Source organism: Juglans regia, chromosome 1 (assembly GCF_001411555.2).
Source record: "Juglans regia cultivar Chandler chromosome 1, Walnut 2.0, whole genome shotgun sequence".
NCBI classification, from domain to species: domain Eukaryota; kingdom Viridiplantae; phylum Streptophyta; class Magnoliopsida; order Fagales; family Juglandaceae; genus Juglans; species Juglans regia.
In genome coordinates this window covers 1086267-1103106 of record NC_049901.1, presented here as the reverse complement: position 1 = coordinate 1103106, position 16840 = coordinate 1086267, and the positions used below count along the sequence as shown (strand labels likewise).

The window sequence follows — 16840 nt, the reverse complement described above, 5'->3', positions numbered from 1 at the left end:
CAATATAAAATATAATAAACAATTCAACTTTTTCAAATCCCAAAATAATAATAATATTAAAAAATAATATTCTAACAATATTTTATCATCTCAACTCAACTCAACTCAATTCACTTCAACATCCAAACACAATCTTAATCTCAACTTCCAAATGAGGCGTTTGTCTTAGAGTGTGAAATTTATGCATATTAATTTTGAAAAATAGTGAAGGCTACCATTAAAAAATAATTTCTATATAAATTTTAAATTTAATAATATTTTTTTAAAAAAAAAAGAGTACCGGAAGACTCTAACTCCAAGTGTCTTGTAAAACTGCGTTTGGATGTTGAATTGAGTTGAGTTGAGATGATAAAATATTGTTAGAATATTATTTTTTAATATTATTATTATTTTGAGATTTAAAAAAGTTGAATTGTTTATTATATTTTATATTAAAATTTGAAAAAATTATAATAATAAATTGAAATAAATTGAGATAAATTTAAGAAGCAAATGAAGCCTAAGATTATTTTTGTAAATTTTTTTACCTTATTTTTAATTTGTACCGAGTCTTTTGAGTTTTGAGCACGTGATTATCCCATTTATTTTCTAGATAAGCAGCACTAACTTTCCGAATAGTTATCTCGAACATCACATTTTATTTATTTATTATTTTATTTATGTATTTTTTTAAAAAATAAAAAAATTCACAATATTATTAAAAAATATTTCTTTAATTATTAAATATAAAAAAAAAAGATTCGAGACATATTTTTGGGTCACCGATTCGAAACGTTTAACATTTCTTTTTCTGGATATTCTAAGGAATTGTTTGTTTTCATAATTTAATTTATTTAATTATTATAATTTTTTGTAAATTTTTATATAAAATAAAATAAATAATTTAATTTTTTTAAATTTTAAAATAAATATAATATTAAAAAAATATATTTTATTCTTCCCCGTAATTCATAAAGTTGTCACTTCGCCATGACTAGACTGTTGGAAGTTTGGAGGAAAAATTAGCATATAGCGGTGCTGGTAGTATTGCTGTCGTGGAAGGGTAGGAGAAAGAGATATGGGTGAAGAGTCACCGGAGGGTCAGCAGAGGGTGAAGAGAATAGCGGCGGCGGCCTACGACTACGAGAACGATTCCAGATGGGCCGACTATTGGTCCAACATCCTCATCCCTCCCAACATGGCCTCCCGCTCTGATGTCGTTGACCACTTCAAACGCAAGTTCTATCAGCGCTACATCGTCCGTACAATTATCGCTCCCCACAATTCCTCTCTGTTATTGTTGATTTTACGATAAAGTTGTCTTCTTTAGAGTTAGGGCTTGTGACCCATGAATCCCAACTGGGTTTTTATTTGTTTCTTCTACATAGTTGGGTTTGTTAATTTTTTTTTATACATTGTTTGTTAATTTTTAATCGTCTATCTTTTACTTATATAAAAAATTGTCCGTATTTATTGTGTGCGGACTGACCCATCAATCCCGCATCTTGTTTGTCTTTGATTGTGGGTTAATTTCTCTTTTCTGGAATTAGAATTATCCTTTATTCCCGATTTTTTGAGCGGTATTTTAAAGAATTAGGACTGAAAACCATGAAGTTCGTTTGTCAAAAAGAAAAAAAATGATATCGGGAATGCATCCTTTTTATCTTTTGGGGTTTTTGTTCTAGTTAATCTGACATAGGTTGCGTGGATTTATCTTTTAGGCCTCTGTGAATCTGTGATTTCAAATTATTGAATATTTTCTCCTGTTAATGTTTACCTTTCAAAAAATATTATTTTTTCTTCTGTTAATGTATGTTTGGTTTCTGAATTTCGTGGCAATTAGATGTCGATTCAATTCCTACTATATATGGTCCTTTCTTCTTGGGCTGTTGTTGTTGTTGTTGTTTTTTTTTTTTTTTTTCATTTAGACATCTGATATATGGTTTATTCATTTTTTCTTTATTTGTTTTCATTCCCATGAGAGTCATTCTTTTATAAAAGGATTTGGGTTTGGGTGGACTAAGGTGAGTCTTTAGTGTTTGTCTTTTTTTTCAAAAAAGCTTATGCTTGTTTCTCAAGTTGACATTTCTTAGGATGTGTCATCCTTTCTTGGTGTCCTGGTTTGTATGGAGAGAAAAGGGATGGTTTTTTCAGGGGGGCTAAATTAGGAAGTAGTTAAGGGGTCTGGTTCATATTTCATAGTCATTTCTTTATATTTGCTCTTGGTCATGATCAACAGTCTATAATGTTACACTGAACTTAAATAATTGTCAATCCCAACCTCAGAAAGCTTAATACATAATGTAAATACTCAACTCAAATCAGCCTTAATAATAGAAAACTATATAAAAATTCTAAAGACTATTAAATAATGTAAGAAATAAATAGAGTGCTGTTATTTGAAATGCCTTGTGATCTTCAACCAATTATGTGCTTCAATATAATTACCTGGAGTGAGCGCTATAGCTTGTTTCCAATACTGAGCGGCTTGATTGAACCAAGCCTCTGCAATTTTAGAATCTCCTTGTTGAATCGCATGTTCTCCCCGGTCAGAATAGGCAGCTAAATTTCTTCCCTTAACGGTACTTGAGACTTTCCTGCCTCATACGGCTCAGCAGTCAATTCTTTTGGTGTCAGGGTGGGCCACTTCTCCCCCTATAACATAAAAATCAACTATCTGTAATGTAGATCATTATGAATCCATTGGAATGCATCCTAGCGGTCAAAGGGTGAGCTTTGGATGAGTTTTGGATTGTGAAATTCTAGGTTCAATTCTGCACTGGTGTTCCCTTGAATTACCCGACACACGATTCTAACAGGTGGGGTCATGCATCTGGAGTTTACGTGGGTTCGAAGGGTTCTTGTTGTTTCTTTTTCTTCTCCAAATCTGGTCCTGGACATGAGATGTGTGTGTGTGTGTGGATGTCGTTGGATCTGTATATATTATAGTATTTTGGCTTAACCTGTGGAACTCCACGTTTGACTTGCCTTGTTTAAGAATAAAGGTTTGAATATTGAGTGATTGCCAAAGCTATGGCTCAAAGAACACTTCCGTTGTTCTTATATGGGGAGGGTGAGATCATGGGCTTAGGACACATTGGGTGCGTGCATGACTTGCCAATAAATAAATGATATTGAATAGTTAGTTGTTATCCTAAATATTGTATCTTTATCATGTGGATCGAAAATACACCATTCAACATTCTTTCCTATTGCTTCCCCTGCTTGGCTGCTTCTCAAGGTACAAAAAAGAAATAATCTTTTTACCATGCCAAAAGATAGATATTTTAATTAAAGAATTACCCTTTACAGTTAAGATTCTGTCCCTATGACGGGATGAGGGATTGCTTTGTGGGTTCATGCCATGTTGTAGTGTCTGTTTTTTAACACATGCTCTTTAAAGGTTATGGAAAATACATGAGTTCATATTTTTGTTTGTGTACATTTCATTTGGTTTTGCTTGCACCTTGACAATCTTTTCTGATTCTTGGATTTGATAAGCAGGATCCTGGTCTTGTGGTAGATGCTATGTCTGCTACCGGTTCATCTCAGCCAGTAAGGCCAGCAGCTCCATCCTCTGCTTCAACGACATCTTCAAATGACCAAGCTCGACCACGTAACGCAGGTTGAACGTTTGGATTTTGCTATTAATCTGAAATTGAAATTAAAAGATTACAAATTTATTAGTTTGCATACATTTATACTCTCTTTCACTGGCCTTAAAATTACTGTTGCCCTTAAATTGAACCGTAATATTTCTGTAGGGTCAACAACTCGAACTTCAGGGACATCAGCAACTATGGGCCCAAATCCAAGTTCTCTACGCTGGGATCAGCAAACTATTCAGTTCTCTATGAATGCTTGGGTACATTGAATTCTAATTTATGCATTCATCCATGTATTTTAAACTGCTGCATAAAGTTGTGTGCGCATTTGCCAATTACTTACAAGATTCCTCTCCCTAGCTTTTCATAAATTTTACGTTCGTATTTGTTTCCTTAAAGTTGGTTCTTATTTTTCTTGTAGACTTTGGAACTGATCTTTTAATTGTTATTGAGGGAGGGAAAAGAGAGGGATATCAAACTTTAAGCTCGTCCCTTGTTCTATCTTGATCATCAAAACATTTAGCATTTCTCTCCCTCCAAATGCACCAACACATGCATATTGGTACCAATCTCCAAATTGCTGCTACTTGAGAATCTCCGTGTAGTCCTGTCCAGCTTGCGAGGAAATCCACCAATCTCCAAGGCATAACCCAAGACAATCCGACTCTTGAGAAGAAATCATCCCATACAGCCTTAGCCACCTCTCAGTGTAAAAGCAGATGATCAATAGACTCCCCATGCTTCTTGCACATACAACACCAATCTCGGACAATGACTATCGTTTCCTCAAATTATCTATAGTGAGAATCTTGTCCAAAGACGCTGTCCAGACAAAGAAAGCTACTTTTGAAGGAGCTTTCGTCTTCCATATACTCTTCCACGGGAACATAGACAAACTGGAGTTCGTGAGTTTTTGATAAAAAGAACTGACTGAGAAAATACCTTTCTTAGAATGATTCCAATGCAACTTGTCTCCAGAGCCCCCCAGAATACTTGCGGAATATAAAGCCGCAAAGAATTCCATAATAGACTCCAACTCCCAATCATGGGCTGCCCTAATGAATTCAATATTCCAATGAGGGGTGCCATTTACTGTAGAATGAAGATCGGCAATCGATACCTCCTTTACTCTTGCAAGCTCAAAGATGGTAGGGAAGGTATCTCGTAGATAATGGTTATCACACCATATATCATACCAAAAACGGACATGCGAACCATCGCCTACAACAAAATGTTCATGTTCTCAGAAGGTCCCCCAAAGACTCCTAATGTTTTTTCACAAACCCACTCCATAAGTGCCTCGTACCTCATTCGAGCACCATCCTTCCCAAGCTTCCCCAAATTGAGAATCTATAACCGCCCTCCAAAAAGCCTCCCTTTCATTTTGGTACATCTACAACCATTTACCCAAAAGAGCTTGATTGAATTTCAGCGAGTGGCGAATCTCCAAACCTCCCCCAGCTATTGGGTACAAACTGTAGACCAATTAACCAGGTGAAATTTGAACTCTTCCCCCAATCCACTTACCCAAAGACAAGTAGTGACGACACTAAAAAAGTCATATATCAGTTTGTAGACAAATATTTGTTGAAAAATGTGTGATTTTGCCAACATTATTAGAAGAGAGGCTAATTTGGAAGAGTTGAATGTTCATCTCTGTGGAATTGGCAGTCCTTGTTCTAGAGTTGCATAATTTTTTTTAGCTTCTGGCTAAATAATCCTTTCCCACCACTTCTCTGTTCATTTCTATTACCGATCAAAACAGTAACTAAGTTACATATGGAATATCAAAACAATAGAGAATAGGAGTGAATTCGGTCCAGTCCGGTCGGTTTGGAGGGGGTTTTTGGGACCAAACCGAACCCCTTCGGTCCAGGATTTTCCCACCTTGGACCGGATCGAACACCCATAGGGACCGGACTGGTAGCTATCGGTCTGGTCGGTCTGTTCGGTCCGGCCCATTTTTTTTTCATCTTTTTTTTTTTGCAAATAAATTAATAAAAAAATTATTAAAATTAAAATTAAGTGAATTATTAATGTAGATTATGTTACTAACTCATTAAAAAAATGTTTAATTATAATTATATTTATGATGTTGATCGTTACTACTTACTAACTTAGACTTTAGTATGCATAATTATTAATAATGTCCTATATTAAAAATTAAAATTCTAACATTTTATATATGGTTAATGAATATCAAATAATTTCATTGTACATAGATTATTCATGTTTGCTTGTAACTTAGGTATTTAAAAACAAATTACCTAATTACTTTAATCAAGTGTAAATAGTAGAGTATGCATAAATGTATTATGTATCTACATATATTATCATATGATTTATGATACATTATTAATTGATAGCATATATTATTTAACATTTTATATGGTCAGTGATAATATATTAGATGAAAATTACATAATTAACTTATCAACTGCTATATAAAATATAATATATTGCATATATAAAAATATTTAAAATTATATATACTAATTCGGTCGGTTTCTGTCCGGTCCAAAAATCACATACCCTGGGACTGGACTGAACCCCTTCGGTCGCACAAATGATGGACTGAAACCGACCACAAGAATTTTCAGTCCGATCTGGTCGGTTTTTCCGGTCCGGATGGAAAATTCTTCAGCCCTAATAGAGAATCCTTAAATTCACCCTTCCGGGCTTGAATTATTGCCTTTTTAACTCTTTTTTTGTGTTTCTAGTCGAAGTCCTAGCTGATCTGCTATTGTTCATGTTTTTCTTTCAAGCATGATTTTCTTCTTTTATGAAGGATTTGTAGTGTCATTGAAGAATTGATACCTTTACAGGCAAGTGTAGATCAGAGTGAAAATAACAAATTCTAGTGCATCTGAATCATAATCTAGCAATTATATCCTTTGAGAAGCCTCACAAAAAAACTGCTAAAAAAATATTTTAAACTTAGGGTAATTCCTTTTATGTTGAAAGAAAGATCCTTGTACCATTATTGTTTTGTTCATACATCTGGACTTCTTTTTAATATTGCATATATTTCTTTTTCGACTTCAGGTGTTTGTTGTAGCTGTGCTTGCAATTTTTCCACTGATACCTAGAAATCTTTCACAAAGGGCATATCGGCTTTCCTTTATGGGCACTGCATGTTCCTCTCTATATTCTGTGTATTCGCTATATGGGGTAAGTTTTTATTCTGTTTTTGTGCCCTTGTAACTTTTCACGCCATGATTAGTTTGTTATCTTTCTTTGAGATCAATTAACCAATCTTATATTGTTGCAGAAACCAAGGGCATGGAATCTTCAGGCTTTGCAAGTTTATTTTCAGTCCATTATTGCAACCAAGGATTTTATCTACTTCATATACTGCCTTACCTTTGTGACTTCAAATCTTTGCCTCAAGTGTGAGAATTGCTTTGTCTCTTACATCCTTATTTACCTTCCCTTCAGTTCTTATTCTTAAGTTTTTTTTTTATGGGTTCTTCCATCCATTGTTATATTTAGCTTTTTTCCATAGTCATGCCTAGTATTATGAGGTGATCTTTGTTGCAGTTTCCTTAATTCCCATCTTATGTCGAGCACTTGAACATGTTGCAAAGTTCCTTAGGCGTAATTTCAGTCGGTCCTCCTTGTACAGGTAGGAGAGCTATAAAACTTTTAATTGTATGCACGTTTGGTTGGTCAATTATTTGGTTTCACTTGATGACTATAGTTCTTATTCGGTTTTCTTTCTGTCTTATTGCCAAATCTGAACAAATATAATGGTACTATCAAAAAATGCTTGGGGCTTTTGGGTGGTAGATTATTTTGAGGATTCAGATTTTTTATAATCATACCATCTAATATGTTTTTTTAATATAATTTCCATAAACTATTCCATAGTTTTCCTATAATGTTAGGAAATCGAGACTCCAAGTACACTGTTATTGGACTAATTTTTACACCTGGGCGTTGAATTGTTATGCTTTGTCCTAAAACTTACAAAAAAATGTTTGTCTTAAAAGGTGCTACACAGGCAACTATATCGCTTCTGAATGAGGGTGGATTCCTATGGTATGACTTGCTTTTTTTGTCTTGCCTGAATCAGTACTGGTGTGTTTATCTTCGAGTTGGGAGGTACTTCTCCCTTCAAATTTTTTTACAGAAACCTGGATAGCCCTGCCATAATAGGACTGGTACGCACTAGGACATAATAGATTGCTTGACTAGTCCTTGCTTCTTAAGAATCACCAATGAGATGATCAATTTATGGTTGAGGCCGTTGACTACAGTTGGATTGAAGTTGTTTATGTCAACTTGCTCTTTGGGAAGTTTCATGTTCTTTTTTAGATTTCTTTATTACCACACAACCTTGCTCAGAAACTGACCAGAGTCTGAAGGGTCGTTAATTCAGTTTGATGTGCCAGAATCCTTGTCATGCTGTTTCCTTGTCTTCATTGAGTGGAGTTTGTCTACTTGCAAACTACTTCAATGCCTAAGTTAAAACAAATAATTGTTTAGACTATTCTTATGTGAGCCCTTGTATTCCATTTATTATTTTCTGTATATGTAACAGAATGATTTTATATTTTCCTCTTTGTACGGACAGGAAGTACTTGGAAGAAGCATGTGTTTGGGTGGAGTCAAACACAACCACCCTTAGCATAGTGTCTTCACATGCTGAGATTGGACTTGGCTTCCTTCTAATTGTCTCTCTGTTCTCGTGAGATTCTCAGAGACATTTTCCCTTTTCAATTCTTGCAAGTTTTATTTCCTTTCACTGTTATGTTTTTGTTTACTTCTGAAGTCTCTTGGATTCGAATGCTATGTTATGCACAGGTGGCAGCGCAACCTTATACAAACTTTCATGTACTGGCAGGTTTGTGACATTTGTCTGTTATCATCTATAGAGTTGGTTTTTTGTTGTTCAATCGAAAGTGTTGTTAGCTATATTCGCTGTTAAGCAATGGAGAGAATTAGAAAAGTTTAGAGCTAGAGAGAGAGAGAGATTGCTTGAATTTGTTGTACATTTCTTACTATCCTTTAGCTCAGACAATGCATGCTCTTTATAGACAGCTGAGTGGCCTAGAAGAATGAGGAAGAAGTGTTTGGAATGTAGAAGTCTTGTCGACGGCTTTAGAAGAAATGTTCATGATTGTTTTTAGAATTAAATAATTCTCAAAGGTCTCAAATCATCTCAATAACTTATGATGTGGCTTAATAGACCATATTAAGCTGTAGTGATGGAGTGGCTCCCTTATATATATATTTTCTTATTTGCTCTCTATTTAGGTTGTGTTAGGCTTTGCAGAATATATAGCATAGCAGTGCGTAATGACTCTTTTTTATGTGTATTTTCTTTGATTTTTGACCGTGTCGAAACACGTTATTTGACAGCTATTGAAGCTCATGTATCGTGCCCCTGTCACTGCAAGTTACCATAACAGTGTATGGACTAAGATTGGGAGGACTGTCAATCCGCTTGTCCATCGCTACGCGCCATTCTTGAATACTCCAATTTCTGCTGTCCAGAGATGGTGGTTGAGGTAGAAGAAGCCAGCCTCAAAGTCCAAAGTGAAAATCCCACCTGGATCCACTCTTTTTATCTAAACTTTTGTCAGATAGATGACAAATTTTCCATTATGATTCGAGTCTACTGGAAGTTACTTGCACCGATTGAATACTTGTTTGTTTTATGTACTGCCAAAACTTCTCATGGGGAGTTGCATCCACTCAATTTACCATATAATTATTATTCCGAAAACACTAGAAGATTTCCACCGACCGATTTTTTTTTTCGATAAAGTTAGTGTTTTTAAATGAATATTTGATTTTTTTTTAATTAAAAAAAATATCTAAATAGTTTAAAAAAATGGTGAAAGTAAAAGTAAAAAAAAAAAAAAATTAACTGATTGGTTAGATTTTGTTTATTTTTAGAGATGAGATATGATGACATAATGTTAAAATTAAAAAATTAAATAAAATATTGTTAGAATATATTTTTTAATATTATTTTGATTTTGTGATTTGAAAATGTTAAATTATTTATTTTATTTTGTGTAGGAATTTAAAAAAGTTGTAATGATGTGATGAAAGATTTTTAAAGTTTTTAAAGTTGTAGGTTTTAGGCTTTAGGTTGCGTTTGAATGTTGAATTGAGTTCAGTTGATCAGTTGAGTTGAATTTTTTATGAATGGTAATGAATCGAGTAGTAGAAAGAGTTATATGCGGTTTATTTAAATTGAGTTTAAAGTATGTTTGGATATTGAGATGAGTTTAATACTTTTTATAAGAAATTAAAAAAAATTGTAGGTTTTGCGTATAAAAATATTTTAAAATGAAAAAGGTTGTGGGTTTTACATATAAGAAGATTTTGAACTGGAATGAGTTTAATAATTTAAGATTTAGATATTTAGATATTAGATTCAATTTAAAATTAGATTAAATTTAATTGAATTGAACCGAATTTAAGAAGTAAACACAACCTTAGTCTTGAAAGCAAAGTACGCCTAAGTTAATATCCAATTATTTATTTATTTATTTATATACCTCCTCGTAACAAACAGAAGAACGCGCGTCAATACATATACATTTTACATTTATATATATTTTTTTTATTTTATAAGAAAAGTATCGTGGCGAGATACGAGTGGTCAGGATTCAAATTACTCCAGTGAAGAAAGCAGTGTCTTCTCCAAAACTAAAGAAAAAGTCTTGGCATCAGCCACCTGTGCGGCATCGGCCAAAAGCAGACCGTAAAGTGGCACCGAAAACTAATAAAATCGAATCGAATCTATCTATATAAGGCTGCAAGAAAACAAAGCAATGCACGGCACCAGCTGGTTCAAATTCCCTCTCAAATAACAGCAGTTAACTTCTTGCGATCCAAATTCTAATCCCACACAGACCACACTGCCTTCCTTCTCCCCTATAATTCCATCTCCGGCCACCCCCACTGTTCTCCTCCGTCCCTCCGTTTTCTTCATTCATATCTGAGGTCCATAGTCATGAATGACGTCGACACTAAGCCCTTGCTTTCTTCCAAGCTTTCCAATTACACTGATGCCGCCAATAGCCACCAGCGCCGGCGCCGAGCATCAGCTAATGCCTCCTCCGGGCGCCCATCCCCCGGCAGGGCTCAGTCTTTCAGCCGAGATCTCGGGCACGCCGCCGCAGAGACTTATCTCGTCACCCGGCTCACCTTCACCCTCCTCCGATATCTAGGGTACTACTCTACTGAAACTCAATCTCCTTGTATTAATGCTAACTAAAGAACGTCTGTACGAATTAAGTGTTTTACGATGAACTGGTCGGACAACTTCGCTGCTGGTACTGAAAGGTCCTTGATTAATGTAGTTAACTGTCCGAGGGAGAAAAAATATGGATGAAACGTTTCTCTTTTCTTTGTGAGCCATAAGGGAGCCAGTTAAATGAAGATGTTCGTTTTGTTAAACGCAAGTTATATGCATATAATTTATCATTTCTTGTCATTCAGGGTAGGGTACCGATGGATGACAAGATTAGCTGCTCTTGGTTGTTATGCCTTGCTACTTATGCCCGGTTTTCTTCAAGGTTTGTGTTGTCTTACATGTTGAATAAACGTCATTCCTTTATATTTCTTTGCCTTTACTTTTATTTGATTGCTTATTTAGATTACTAGATTATGAGAGAAACTAAATTTTGGGGATTCCTTGTGTAATCCATGCCTAGAACAGAAACACGCGGCGTGGTTTCTATAATTTTCTTCAATCTGTTACAGGATAAATTATGTATTTCAGGACATCTTCACATTATTTTCCAAACAAACGGAACTTAACCTGCTTGCTAATTTTCTGCAGTGGCATATTATTATTTCTTCTCAAGCCAGGTCAGGAGAAGTATTGTTTATGGAGAGCAACCAAGAAATAGGTATGTGATTGAGATAGAGGTGATAACATATTTTTTAATTTTTATTTTAATAAGCTACAAACTTGCTCATGGATGATGTATCTCATGCAATTGCTATTTTCTACTGTCGCATTTTTATCCTTACGTCTTTTCTACAGGTTGGATCTATATTTACCTGCAAATAGTGATGAACCCAAGCCAGTTGTCATATTTGTAACTGGTGGAGCTTGGATTATTGGGTGAGTGATTTGAGATAGCTGCTAGCTTTTGCATCACTTGTCACCCTGAAATTGGTGCATATTATTTGCTTTACCTTATCTGTTAGCTTAATCTATGCACTAAATATAGGGCAACAGATTGACCCATGCCTTTCCACAGCTTGAGGGCTTAAATAGGTTTAATGTTCAATGATATGATGATGTTGACTATCAAGGAGATATAAAACTGTTTGTTTCCATTTCTTTTTGGGATAAGGTAGTATATATTACTCATGAGAGGCTATATAAATACACAATCGTGCTAAGGAGGGAGTGGTCACCTTGCTTACAACACACTTACATGATAGAGAGACATACACCAGACCACATCCACCGAAGCCACAAGCAAAAACAACTGCAGAAACATAATCAGTCTGCCACTTGGATAAGAAGACCTGCAGAAAAACTTTCAAAACACCCAAAAGCACAGCGAAGCCTGCAGAGATTTGGATAAGAGAACCTACCACACAGCTCCTGCAGACACCATACTACAAGACATACCCCACCAAATCCACCATCCAACAAACAGATGTTTGGTTCCAGTATCAGACAAGAAGTTAAATATTTTTGGTGAGAGAGTCCCCGACATAGAGTTAAGGATGTCGATTTGCATTTGGATCAGCACATACTCTGAGTTGGCAAGTATTACCCATCTTTGCTAAATGAGAATAATTTCCAAATTAGATCTGATGAGGAGCTCTTTAGATAGATAAAATATAGTTAGAAGGATTCTCACGGATTAATTTGTACATGGGAGGATGGAGGATAAGATGAAAAGCAGATCCAAGGTCACATTGTAAATTTATATTGCTGCCTTCATTGTAAATTTACGGTGCTTCTGGGTTGAGCTTTGATGGTTTAGTTTCTAACCACAACAGTTTTTTTCCCCACTTGTGATATCAGATATATGGTATAAGGTGCTGTAGATAATAGGATTAATTCCCTTGCATTATATTTATTCGTCTACTTTGTTTCTTCAATGTCACTTATATGTGTTTTTGTTCATTGCCTGATTTAGGTACAAAGCGTGGGGTTCTCTTTTAGGACAGCAATTAGCAGAACGAGACATAATAGTGGCATGCATTGACTACAGGTATTTGGTTCCAAGATACAATACTGTTCATCAGAATGCTGCCCTCAAACAAACCCCCCCCCCCCCAAAAAAAAAAAAAAAGAATCACCATGAAAGGACCTGTCAAAATAGATTTCTTTATATTATAAATGATGTAATTTATCTTGTCTATGTAATTTATGCAAAGTTATCAGGTATACCTGCATATAATTCTTAATATAACTTAAAACATATTTTCATTTGGGTTAGAGATTGCTACTCGTGTTTGTTGCATGCCATAACAGATAATATGTGCATGCAGAAATTTTCCTCAGGGAACTATTAGTGACATGGTGAAAGATGCTTCTCAGGGCATCTCATTCATCTGCAACCACATAGCTGAATGGGGGGGTGACCCTAACAGGTGACAGACTAGTTTCTTAGTTTTAGGGTTTCCCCATCTTATCTCCAAACCATTCCATTGATCTCTTCATCCATGTTTGAGCAGGATATATTTAATGGGGCAATCGGCTGGTGCGCACATTTCTGCTTGTGCTCTCTTGGAGCAAGCAATCAATGAATCTGAATATGGGAAAAGAGAGAGTATTTCTTGGAGTGTCTCTCAAATAAAAACTTATTTTGGATTATCTGGAGGGTATGTTTTGTTATGTGTTACTATTTTGTGAATCTCATAGAAGTTTACTGAAATTGATCTGAGCCCCTCATCCAATGGGTTTAATTCATGGTATTGTTGACCAGTTACAATTAATAGTATAAATTGGTTGATTATTGTGAGGATCATCCCTGGGGTTAACCTTTTGTGAACCTAGATGAGACCTTGCCAGTGGATTTTAATGTTCAAACAGTTCACATGGATGGACCAGCTGGACATCTGTGATTTGCCTTCTCCATTAGCGTGTGCTGATTTTCAAATTGCAGCTGTGTGACATATCTGTTGTTTCTGCTGCAAAGCTTTGATTTTATTTTGTGGAGCTTCAATCTAGTAAATGCACTCTTAAGTTATCATGCCTTTTTTATTGGCACTGGGTGTTGGGGAACAAAGTCCTGACTAATACAGGGGGTGCACATGCCCTCTGCAAGGATTTTCCCGCAACTGCACCTTGGGTAATTCATCGGGAAATCCTCCTAGTCAAATGGTCCCTGGAAATCCTTTGCACTCAAGGGTTTGGACCTTAAACTTTGAGGGAGCATACCACCAAGACCAAGACTCTTACTACTTGAGCCAACCCCTAGGAGTTTTACCATGCCTTTTGATTATTATAGGTGTAGTAAAGGTATGGCCTTCAATCTTTCAAGGAGGTGCCAGACTTAGGCTATAAATGTTATTATTAAACAGTTCACATAAACAAGGTTCTGATGTGGCTTGGGCTTTCCTTGGATTGTTACAACTATTTAGGTCCTTCTTTATGCTAGCTACTATATATTTATCAGAGGTGAGAGACTTATTTCCAAAAGTAGATACCATATATTTTTCAGTTATTTTTCTGCTGAAAGATACCACACACACACACACACACTAATGTCCTCATAAAGTTCAGAAAGTGTGACAAGTTTAACACATCAATTAGATTTGAGGCTTCAAAAAATATGTTTGGTTTATATAATAGGAGGCACGAAAAAATTAAATTTCTATAGTTCTTATGATAGTAATCTAGAAGGCAGTGGGATAAATCTGTCAAGTACTTTGCTTTAAACATTTACCCATACTCCATTGGCACCATTCCGTGTCCGTAATAGATAGACAGGACTCTCTTTGCTTTCCCATCTTAAAGATGCAAAACCTTAATTCTGGTTTTATGGCGTAGAGAAGATTCTAGCTACAAATTCCTTAATTCTGTTTTGCGTTTGCCAATCTACTGGAGGATGCTTATCTTAGGTCCATACTCTGATTCTTTTCCCCTGAAAATTCATTGAGCAGGTACAATTTACTCAATTTAGTCGATCATTTTCATAACCGAGGCCTCTATCGCTCCATTTTCTTAAGGTACTTGCCAAATAATGTTTGCTGGGAACCTATTGGCTTATTCTTATATTTTTAAGTGTTTATCACCTTATGTATTCCTTGTCATGTTTAATTACAGCATTATGGAAGGTGAACAGTCTCTGCGAGAATTTTCTCCTGAACTTAAAATACAGGACTCAAGCATTAGGGATGCTGTTTCTCACCTGCCTCATTTTATTCTTTTTCATGGAACCTCAGATTATTCCATTCCAGCAGACGCCAGGTTAGAATCTTCCCTGAAATAAATGCTGCAAGCTCACTATGTTTGATAGTAGGGATGGAAAGTACCTAATGAACTCCATCCCAAAATGGGGCTTCCTCGATAAAAAAAAAAATGGGGTGGACAATGTAGGGTGAGGTTATGGTTCAATACTTACAAAGTGTTTGTGAAACTTACCAATATAATAAAAAATATGATGAATGGAAAATATGAAGTATGGGGGTGATGGTGTAAGGGAAAGGAGGGGGAAGGAGAGGGTGTCCACCTTTTTGTCATGTTGTTTGGTAGGAAGGAAAGAGGAGAGGAAGGATTCAAAAAATGAGGAATTACTTCTACCATTGGTCCATTATATCCCGGATTGAAATAATTTAAAGCGAAGGTAGAAGTGAAATTTCATATGTTTGTCTTTAAGAGCATATCTTTCCTATTGATAAAAAAAAGAGCATATCTTTCCCCTCCTCTAATCCTACTCAAATTGTTTCTATGAACTGATGATAATGAAGAAGACAATGATGATAACCACCCACTGGTGAATTTAAAAGTCAAACAAAGTAAATAAAAATAAATAAACTCTTCTAGTATTGATAAAATAATTATCGAACTTACCAAAAAAAAGTAGTGGGAAATATGATTCATTGGATTTGAAATTGAATGGATACGGTGCACAGGGATAAAAAATATTATCCGTCTTCTGTTTGATACTTCCCTTCTTCACGTTTCTGAAAGGATGGAAGAAATGGCATATTGATAATGTAGTTGGTGTGTAAAGGGCATAACATAACTCGTCCTGATCCTGCCCAGTACCTCTACTGTGATAATGAAATAAGTGTCATGCTGAAGCTATGTTAATGGAAACTTCAACGAACTGTCATATCCTTCTTGCCATTAGAGATCCATATACGTGACTTGGGTTCGGCTACAATGTTTTTACAAGATTCTCAGGCATACTTCCCTTTCGCAGTATAACTTTTGTAGATGCTCTTCAGAGGGCAGGAGTCCAAGCAAAGCTAGTCCTGTTTGAAGGAAAAACGCATACAGATTTGTTTCTTCATGTAAGTGATGACTCGGGATAACTTCTTGTAAGGTTGCATTGCCTTGTCTAGTAGTTTTCAATGTGGTATGCCCGCCAATATTTCCAAATTTGTATATTCCAATATCTCATATTCCGAAAAGGAAATTTCAATATAGACCATAGATCTAATTAATGCATACGGGAGGAAGCTGTTGTCCTTCTAAGCAAGCCTCAACAATTTTCCATTTAATACAGGATCCTTTGCGAGGCGGGAAAGATGAACTGTTTGACCAGGTAGTTGCTGTGATACATGCTGGTGATAAGGAAGCTCTTTCTAAGGATGCTATGGCCCCTCCAAGAAGACGCCTTGTGCCCGAGTTTTTATTACAGCTGGCTCGCAAGATCAGCCCCTTCTAGACCTTATGGTTATCCAAGTTTATCACTACCATTCCATGTTCTTGCCTTTATTGCTTAGACCATTGTCTATTCTTTTATTCTTTGGGGAGATATTTTGGTATTCCTTTTTCTTTTTTAATGATAATTTCCAATTTATTGAGATCGGGGAAACCTCGTTATTTACTCTAATGCGTTGGCTAGCTAAGTCGCCAGAAAATGATATATATTGGTTACGAGTATCATTTTACCCACAAATCATAAAGAAATGCTCACTTAAGATCTGACTGTAAAGATTGTACTATTAGTGAAATTGTATATTTTTTTAATATTAAGAAAAAATTAAAAAATAAATTAAAAATAAAATAAAAAAATAAAAATTTCAAAGATACTGTATATAAAATAGTAAATGGGTTAAAGGAGATAGTAAATTTATCATTATCCTTT

The 16840-nt window shown here is 35.4% G+C and overlaps 2 protein-coding genes across 2 annotated transcripts; both read left to right on the top strand.

Annotated features, from left to right (window-relative positions):
- Nucleotides 1-941: 941 nt before the first annotated feature.
- LOC109001330 lies at nt 942-9315 on the top strand. The gene is made up of 9 exons (XM_018978572.2): nt 942-1237; nt 3484-3604; nt 3744-3844; nt 6630-6755; nt 6856-6976; nt 7125-7209; nt 8161-8274; nt 8391-8430; nt 8949-9315. Exons 1-9 carry the CDS (start codon nt 1058-1060, stop codon nt 9099-9101), a joined length of 1041 nt encoding a protein of 346 aa, XP_018834117.1. The 5' UTR covers nt 942-1057; the 3' UTR covers nt 9102-9315.
- Nucleotides 9316-10315: 1000 nt separating this feature from the next.
- LOC109001328 (probable isoprenylcysteine alpha-carbonyl methylesterase ICMEL2) lies at nt 10316-16556 on the top strand. Its single transcript, XM_018978571.2, has 11 exons — nt 10316-10775; nt 11046-11122; nt 11389-11458; nt 11596-11676; nt 12713-12787; nt 13068-13169; nt 13254-13400; nt 14685-14750; nt 14848-14991; nt 15950-16040; nt 16256-16556. Exons 1-11 carry the CDS (start codon nt 10558-10560, stop codon nt 16415-16417), a joined length of 1233 nt encoding a protein of 410 aa, XP_018834116.1. The 5' UTR covers nt 10316-10557; the 3' UTR covers nt 16418-16556.
- Nucleotides 16557-16840: the final 284 nt, after the last annotated feature.